We start from the raw sequence: 9,083 nt of genomic DNA, 5'->3' as shown, positions 1-9,083 counted from the left end.
TTTAATCGGAATAACCATCAGCGGAGTTTTAATAGCTTTAGCAATCATGTTGGTTATAGTTGTTTATTGGAATAAATTCAAGACTAAATAGAATCTCAATGAGGTTAGGAAGCAACATGAAGTCAGATATATTTTAACACGAGTCATACTGTGAATTTACCCTCTGAAAACACTTCTTTGATATACTATAAATTTACAAGGATTGCAGACTACTTGACAATTATGCACCCAAATCCAACAAAATTTTGTGCCTTTAAGCTGGAAGAGATAATGGAAGCCACACAAAACTTTAATCAAAAGATTGGGCAAGGCAGTTTTGGATCAATGTTCTTTGGTAAATTGCGAGAAGGAAAGAATATCGTTGTTAAAGTCCTCTCATTGTTCTCTACAGAAGGAGTTCACCAATTCCAGAATGAGGTAATTCTAGGGTTTTTAAATCATAATATTTTTAATTATATCGACATTATTATATGTGTGTATAATAAATTTGAGTGGTTTCACTTGATAAACAGGTTGATCTTCTTTCTAAACTCTATCATAAGAATTTGGTTTCTCTACTCGGATTCTGTAATGAATCGAAAGAGGTTATGCTTATATACGAGTATATGTTTTAAGGGTCCTTACGGGATCACCTTTACGGTAAATATGTTACTAAACAATAACAAATATTGTTATCGTTTGATTGAGTTGTTGTATACACTAAATTTAATTCCAAAAATAAGTTTAAAACAATGTATATTTGAGTTGAAATTGTTTTCCAAGTCGTAGCGCAGAGCTTTCCCCTCTAAATTGGAAAACAAGGCTCAAAATTGCTTTAGATGCAGCGCAAGGTAAGTCTTTAAACAAATTAGTGCACAGTGCATCTATGTGATACAAGGTTGGTACATCTATGTGATATATCTACTTTGATCTTACATTTCAATAAATAATGTTTTAAGCATATTTTTCATGTGATCCACCTCCTCTTTGTGTTGAAAGGATTGGAATACCTGCACACGGGTTGCACACCAAAGATAATTCACAGGGATATTAAGTCTGCCAATATCCTTTTAGACGCTGATATGAATGGAAAGGTTGCCGATTTTGGTCTCTCAAGGATCTCAGTGGATGGAGAGCCTTCTTATGCTAACACTGCAGTAAAGGGAACAATAGGATACCTCGATCCAGAGTATATATTCATATGCCCTCCTCTCTCTGTGCAATATTCTTGATATTGTACAAGTTCCGTTAATTTTCTGTTTTTCTGTTCGGGATGTTGTGCAGTGATTTTTGGACTCAAATGTTGACTGCAAAGAGTGATGTATATAGCTTTGGAGTGGTGTTGTTGGAAATCATATGCGGCAGACCACCCATAAATGCAAATCTGGGTGAAGAGGAGCTTAACCTCATTCAATGGGTAAGGAATCCGATTAACAGTAATCGTTTAAATGCTAAACCTAATTTAGGATTTTCAATGGTCACTCACCAAAATTAGATATTATGTTGACGTCATGTATAGGACCTGAAACGGTATGTGAAGATGGATGAAAATGCTAGCGACATAGAGGAAATTATAGAAAAGAGGTTGGACGGAAAGAACGAGATGGGATCAATAGTTAAGGTTGCGAGAATAACACTTAGATGTGTGGAGGGTACACCAACCTATAGGCCAAGCATGTTTGAAGTAGTGGCAGAGATAAAGGATGCCAACACATGTGAAAATGAGATTAATTGTCCGTCTCCTCTCATTTTGGAGGGCATTGGATGTATTGAACATAGAGATTTGCAACCGGGTGATGTCCAACCACGGGCGATGTCCAACCGGGCGATGGAGTGGGCTGATAACAGCTCTAACATACCACAAGTAGGGAGATGACTTGAAACTTCCAACATAGAAATGAGCAAACTGCTTCATGTGTCCATTGATGGATATGTTGGAAGTTTCAAGTCATCTCCCTACTCGTGGTATGTTAGAGTTGTTATCAGCCCACTCCATCGCCCGGTTGGACATTGCCTGGTTGCAAATCTCTATGTTCAATACATCCAACGCCCTCCAAAATGAGAGGAGAGGGACTATAAATCTCATTTTCACATGTGCTGGCATCCTTTATCTCTGCCACTACTTCAGACATGCTTGGCCTACATGATAGTGTACCCTCCACACATCTAAGTGCTATTCTCGCAACCTTGACTATTGATCCCATCTTGTACTTTCCGTCCAACCTCTTGTCTATAATTTCCTCTATGTCGCTAGCGTTTTCATCCATCTTCACATACCGTTTCATCTATACATGACGTCAACATAATATCTAATTTTGGTGAGTGATCATTGGAAATCCTAAATTAGGTTCAACATTCAAACGATTAATGTTAATCAGATTCCTTACCCATTGAATGAGGTTAAGCTCTTCTTCACCCAGATTTGCATTTATGGCTGGTCAGCCGCATATGATTTCCAACAACACCACTCCAAAGCTATATACATCACTCTTCACAGTCAACATTTGAGTCCGGAAATAACTGCACAACATCCCGAACAGAAAAACAGAAAATTAACGGAATTTGTACAATATCAAGAATATTGCACAGAGAGAGGAGGGCATATGAATATATACTCTGGATCAAGGTATCCTATTGTTCCCTTTACTGCAGTGTTAGCATAAGAAGGCTCTCCATCCACTGAGATCCTTGAGAGACCAAAATCGGCAACCTTTCCATTCATATTGGCGTCTAAAAGGATATTGGCAGACTTAGCATCCCTATAAATTATCTTTGGTGTGCAACTCGTGTGCAGGTATTCCAGTCCTTTCAACACAAAGAGGAGGTGGATCACATGAAAAATATGCTTCAAACATTATTTATTGAAATGTAAGATCGAAAGTAGATATATCACATAGATGTACCAACCTTGTATCACATATATGTATTGTGCACTAATTTGTTTAAAGACTTACCTTGCGCTGCATCTAAAGCTATTTTGAGCCTTGTTTTCCAATTTAGAGGGGAAAGCTCTGCGCTACGACCTGGAAAACAATTTCAGCTCAAATATACATTTTTTTAAACTTATTTTTGGAATTAATTTTAATGTATACAACAACTCAATTAAACAAGTAACATATTTACGATAAAGGTGATCCCGTAAGGACCCTTCAGACATATACTCGTATATAAGCATAACCTCTTTTGATTCATTACAGAATCCGACCCTTCAGACATATACTCGTATATAAGCATAACCTCTTTTGATTCATTACAGAATCCGAGTAGAGAAACCAAATTCTTATGATAGAGTTTAGAAAGAAGATCAACCTGTTTATCAAGTGAAACCACTCAAGTTTATTATACACACATATAATAATGTCGATATAATTAAAAATATTATGATTTGAAAACCCTAGAATTACCTCATTCTGGAATTGGTGTACTCCTTCTGTAGAGAACAATGAAAGTACTTTAACAGCGATATTCTTTCCTTCACGCAATTTACCAAAGAAGACTGATCCAAAACCACCTTGCCCAATCTTTTGATTAAAGTTTTGTGTGGCTCCCATAATCTCTTCCAGCTTAAAGGCACGGAATTTTGTTGGATTTGGGTGCATAATTGTCAAGTAGTCTGCAATCCTTGTAAATTTACAGTATATCAAAGAAGTGTTTTCACAGGGTAAATTCACAGTATGACTCATGTTAAAATATATCTGAACTTCAAGTTGCTTCCTAACCTTCGTTGAGATGTTGTTTAGTCTTGAATTTCTTCCAATAAACAGCTATAACCACCATCATTGCTAAAGCTATTAAAGCTCCGCTTATGGTTATTCCGATTAAAAGCCTGTTCGCTTTTGCTAACAGACAGGGTTAAAAAAAAATTAAAGAAGAGTTACAAGTGATGTTATAATGTAAAGACAGATGGAAAACAAATTGAAATTCTAGATCCGAAATTTGAACATCTTACATAATTTATTGAATTTCCCAAACAAAAATATAATTTCTTTTGGAAACATCATTAAAAAAATTGGAGACTGAAACAACATAAAAAAATTATGGTAAAACTGGTCACGTAAATTTTATTCTAATTCTATATATTCATTTCATGGCTCTATTGTTAGAATGACACAAACCCTTGATTATCAAAAGAGGTGTATCGAAGATACAGTGCACCTACATAACTGCTGATGGTAGCTGTTATAGCGCGTCTCACTGTATTTGTGTCACTATAAATAAAGGGAGATCCTAGACGCAGAGTTTCGGCTGCATTTGTGTCACTATAAATAAAGGGAGGAGGCCTTCTCCGGGAGATCTTACATTGTGCCATCTGGCTGGCTTGGTTTACGAGAGCTCACTGTTTTTGAGATTCCAAGTCTATAATTGAGTGGGCAAATATGAGAGGTTACTTCTTCTCTCCTTCTCTGGAGTCTTGGAAATCTAGAATTAGAACTCTGATCCTTTAAATTCGACAGCCTAGCTTCTTCTCCCTTCTCTGGAGCCTTGGAAATCTAAAATTAGATCCCTGATTCCTGAATTCCACAGCCTATCTATTTCACACATTCACACATCTACCGAACACAAAATGGTGAAGCAAACCAATTACCTAAAGCACGCTGCTCTTCGGGGACTGACTGATCTCTTTCCAGTATTTTGAAAACAGCATCCTACAGGAGAAAGGACAAATTCAGATTTAAGATCTCAACTTTCCCCGTCGAAGCTCTCTGTTTTCTAGCCTTTCGATGGATTGGATGGATTTGATCGCTGGATGATGTTTCTCTCCACGTCTGTTTGCAGGTTCCCTGTATCATCATCTTTCCACTTTTCTCTGGATCACTGGAGCCTTTCAGATCCACTTATTAGTATTTGTATTGGTGTCTATCTTTTACTTCTCTTGGCTTTTTATCGCTTGGTTTGTAGGAAGAATCTCTTTACTGTGATAATGGATTATTGCAAGGCTTTCAAAGCAGTTTTTCTGTTACATCTAAGACTGAAGTTTCTCTTTTTAACCTACTCTGTTTTTAGTGGAAATACTGATACATGTTTTCTGTTATAATCACTTTCTTTACTATTAATAGAAAGAGTTCCTTCTGATTGGAAAAATAATTAAAGGGCCAGGGATTTTGACAAGCAGATTCTGTATGTTTTTGTAAGTTTTATATTTATTATTATCATAGTACTAGGCTTTTGCAATGGTGAGAAATAGTGTAAATCTTAAAGCTGAAGAAATAAAGAACAGCTATATGAGCCCATAAGTAATTGCTTCTACTTAGTGAGATTCCATACCAGAAGAATCTGCAACAGAAGCCACCGCAGAGGGGAAAGAAGCGGCTGGATACGGGGTAGAAGCGGCAGCGCCGCAGAGGACGACCGTATAGTACTTAGTGCCTGCGGGCAAGTTAACATGATGCTTTCTTTATCATATCGATAGCTGTAGGCCTGAGGGCATTGCGTCTTGAAGAAACCCGAATAGTTAGTCGGACGGCAATTATTTCCGTCGTAATCCCCAGTGCAGCAATATTGGGATGTATTGAAAATAGTGCATGCGCTCATGCATCCACCCGTGGCCCTTAATTCTGAGGGGCAATTGGCAGTTATGTCGCTGCTGCAAGCGGTCGCTTGGCACTCAGAGTTAGAGGGTATGAACGAAATTGGAAGGTTGAATCCGCCGACGAGAGAGATGAAATAGTACTCAACCATAGTGGCTGGGGGCGTAAGTCATTCACAGTTTGGTACACCCTTGCATTGCCCGGTTTTGCAATACCTTTCACCCCAGCACTCCGCTGTTGTGCACTCCGCACACCCAGTGCGCCCCCAAATTTTGACTACTGTCGGACCGGCAGTGAGTGGAACCGTCCACGATTCTCCTCTGTCCTTCGCACTCATTAAGGATCTCAATGGTCATACCTCCTGCTCCTGCGAGAATAACAAATACAGTAATAAAGTTGGACCCTTGAACATACATAAATATCCAATTTGCAGTTACTTTTTAAACATCATTTAACAAATTGTTATTTTCAAAAACTGTTCATAATTTCATGGCTACAAAACCTTGAATGTCAAAAGAGGTTAAATGAATAATTTCATGGCTATATGGACCCAAAAGAAATTGCTTTTAGTTAGTGAGATTCAGTACCAGAAGCGGCCGCAGAAGGGGCCGTAGAGGGGGAAGAAGTGGCATCGCCGCAAAAAATGACTGTGTAGTTAGTGCCTGCGGGGCAACTGAACGTGCTGCTGGAGTCGTCACTTTTGCAGTTATTACCTTGTACAACGCAACAGGAAAACACCGCCGTGAATGCCAGCGAAACTCCCTTACCTATGGCCATTGCAAATGCTGTGACTCGAACATTTCCCCGGCAAAAGCCATATAACGCGTCCAGAACAACAACCAAATTTGAATAGTTCTAGTTTGACGCGTCTAGAACAACAAATTTTGAATAGTTCTAGTTTGACTAATCGTAAGAGTCATTCACAACTAGAACAACAACCAATTTTGAATAGTTCTACCTTGACTAATCGTAAGTCATTCACCGAGCCGAGAACACACGTGTTTTCCGCCGCAGATGAATGGAGCTGGTCCTACTGAATCATTTATGAAGGAGACAGCTGGTGATATTACACCGGAAGTCTTTGAAACGGGCCTACTATTTTCATAAATGCGATCCGATTTCATGTCTTCTATGTTTTTTAACCGGAATAGTTGATTTTTTCAACACGTAGCATCCGTTTCTGGGGAGCTTTTCCTTTCAGGAAAGTTTACACCTGTCCCGCTCATGCAATTTTCGAGTGTCGTTTTGGTTGAACGTGTCGGTCATCTACCTGCTCCATTATTCCTTTCCGTTCGGACAGTGTATAGCGGGCAGGCTTGGAATTTCAAATTCTTTTTGCCTGTCAAATTAAAATTTGAGGATGTTTTTGTATTTTTTTTACTTTTTGTTTTACGTTTTAACTAAATATGTGAGTGTCATGGAAAACTCTATTTTAATCATTTTTGTAAATTTATTTCACAGCACACAATAAGTCATCAAATGGAGGCTGATAATCACTGTTATTTATAATGATTCTTGTTAGATTGAAATTGCAGATTTGCAGTCTATCAGATTTATCGCTCAGATTTATGGTGGGGCCATTTAAACAATAAAATTTTTGCAAAAAACTTACAATCCATGGACTATAAATAAATTATCTAGTGAGATTATAAATAAATCTTGGACTATAAATAAATCATCTAAAGAAAATACAGAAAAATTATGCAATAATAAACATTTATTATACTTCATTAAAAGTCAAATTTTATGGAGAAACTACAAATTTTTTATCAATAGGAATATTTCAATACATAGATCCTCCATTAAACATAAACTAGAAGAATTTTCAAAGCTTAAAAATCCTTCTTGACTTTGTATCTATCCATATCTCATATATCCATATCTCATATACTGCATGCCAATCAACATTAGATGATTCAGGTCCATTCAAAGATACTCTCATTAGAGCATCTAGTGTATCCAACCCAAGCCTCGATTTTCTAATGTCCTTGATGATGTTTTGCTTGGAAAATCCCCTTTCACAATCCACCATACTTGCAGGAATAGTGAGGACAGCTTGCCATAATTTCATCATATTAGGATAGGTTTTGTGCCACTGTTTTGTGTTACGAAAGACTTTCCATGCTTCTTTCATAGAAAACCCCTCACATACCAGATTTAATGAATCAACAAAAGGGTGCAACTCTCTTTTACAAGCTTTAACATCAAATAAAGCTACAAATCCAACATCACTTGATACGGTATGTTGCAAATGTTGAAAAAGCTTTAAAAACCAATGCTCTGAATTTTTCTCACGACTACGACACTCTTTTGAATAATAACAAGGGCTAAACAATTTCGCTGCATTAAAAAGATGAAGGTCTGGAAATCTTTCATTCAAAGAGTCTATGAGAGTCTCTATATAACCTTCAGTGAGTTGCTGACAACTCTCTTGTGTACCTTCAATACAAGGTTTCATAGATTGTTTTCTTGCTTCATTGGATTCAATATCCATGGCTGAGATAGAGATGTATTGTAACTCATGTCTATCTACAACTTTCCCTTCATCTTTAATATCAATGTATCCATTTTTAGAATCATTTAAAAACTTTGAAAGATAAGTTGTGCCTTCTGCAAATGTCTCTTTTCTCAAAAATCATCTTGATAATGTGCCTATAGTTACTTCAAGAGCCACCCCAATAGTTGTAATGTCTACATTTTCTTCTTGAAATGTCACATTCAACTTGTTCAATATCCTTTATATTTATATTTTCAAAATATTCTAAAATCTATAATAATATTAAAAAACCAAATATTTTAAGATTTACCATCCAATTAAAAAAATTAACCGATAAAAAATCACAGTTTTTTTTCTCTCCATTTTAATTAAATTATATTTATAGTTCCATAGAGTTAGAGAATTTTTCGTGGCAGAACTCTCTTTGAGATGTTTGGTCCTCTACCAAACACACAAAAATTTAAAATTTGAGTGAATCCGTTGAAACTTACCACAAAGTCCTACCGAGTAATTCAATTTCGACTAAAATTTCATAGGCTTAGAAAAGTTTCACCTCAAAGTCCTAATTGATTAATTCAATTTGGACTAAAGTTTCAATACGCTGAATTTTTCTTTTCATGGTGGGACTCTCTTGGAATGTTCAGCCCTATTTTCAAAAGCAATCAAAATTTTGGAGTTTTAATATTAAAAGTTATTTTTATTTTGAAATATTTTTAAATGTGATATAACGCAGCCAATCAACAATTAATTTTATTATTATCATTAAAATTCCAAAAATAATTAAAATCAAATCAAATTCAAGTTCTAAAAATATTCTCAAATCAAATCAAAACAAAACAAGAGTGAAAACTTTAATTAAGTTCATTGAAACTTCCCGGATGATGTTTAAAACCTAACTTATTAAGAATTAGACGAAACCCATCTGATTCAAAATAAGAAATTTGAATGATCCTTTCATCAAAATGCCGTAGGCCTGTTTAACACACCAATATAGTGCACAAAAAATCAATTTCACAGCGCAGTACTCACTGTTGGAACTTGGAGCGCTTTCAGGAAGAACTGAACAAAACAATTTGACA

General features: G+C 36.4%; 2 protein-coding genes across 2 annotated transcripts; both read right to left on the bottom strand.

The window, feature by feature from the left end:
- Positions 1-2,417: 2,417 nt before the first annotated feature.
- On the bottom strand, positions 2,418-5,658 carry LOC149216716 (putative LRR receptor-like serine/threonine-protein kinase At5g48740). Its single transcript, XM_089390051.1, has 8 exons — positions 5,245-5,658; positions 4,565-4,625; positions 3,699-3,818; positions 3,384-3,592; positions 3,141-3,288; positions 2,934-3,002; positions 2,595-2,709; positions 2,418-2,499 (listed from the first exon to the last, which is right to left on the bottom strand). Exons 1-8 carry the CDS (start codon positions 5,656-5,658, stop codon positions 2,418-2,420), a joined length of 1,218 nt encoding a protein of 405 aa, XP_089246177.1.
- Positions 2,665-6,605, bottom strand: LOC149216715 (uncharacterized). Its single transcript, XM_089392825.1, has 2 exons — positions 6,095-6,605; positions 2,665-5,874 (listed from the first exon to the last, which is right to left on the bottom strand). Exons 1-2 carry the CDS (start codon positions 6,282-6,284, stop codon positions 5,726-5,728), a joined length of 339 nt encoding a protein of 112 aa, XP_089248951.1. The 5' UTR covers positions 6,285-6,605; the 3' UTR covers positions 2,665-5,725.
- Between the last annotated feature and the right edge of the window lie 2,478 nt (positions 6,606-9,083).

This window comes from Pinus tabuliformis, chromosome 1_1, assembly GCF_031772625.1.
Source record: "Pinus tabuliformis cultivar Carrire ecotype Pingquan chromosome 1_1, CPIR1, whole genome shotgun sequence".
Taxonomy (NCBI): domain Eukaryota; kingdom Viridiplantae; phylum Streptophyta; class Pinopsida; order Pinales; family Pinaceae; genus Pinus; species Pinus tabuliformis.
Note: the sequence above shows the minus strand (reverse complement) of the source record. Positions and strands in the feature narration are given on the sequence as shown.

Coding starts and splice junctions, on each gene's coding strand:
- LOC149216716 (XM_089390051.1), bottom strand. CDS start 5,658: ATGGTTGAGTACTATTTCATCTCTCTCGTCGGCGGATTCAACCTTCCA. Junction 4,626..5,244: donor TTCTGTTGCAGATTCTTCTG/GTATGGAATCTC, acceptor TTTCTCCTGTAG/GATGCTGTTTTCAAAATACT. Junction 3,819..4,564: donor CGAAGAGCAGCGTGCTTTAG/GTAATTGGTTTG, acceptor CCTGTCTGTTAG/CAAAAGCGAACAGGCTTTTA.
- LOC149216715 (XM_089392825.1), bottom strand. CDS start 6,284: ATGGCCATAGGTAAGGGAGTTTCGCTGGCATTCACGGCGGTGTTTTCC. Junction 5,875..6,094: donor CCCTTCTGCGGCCGCTTCTG/GTACTGAATCTC, acceptor TTATTCTCGCAG/GAGCAGGAGGTATGACCATT.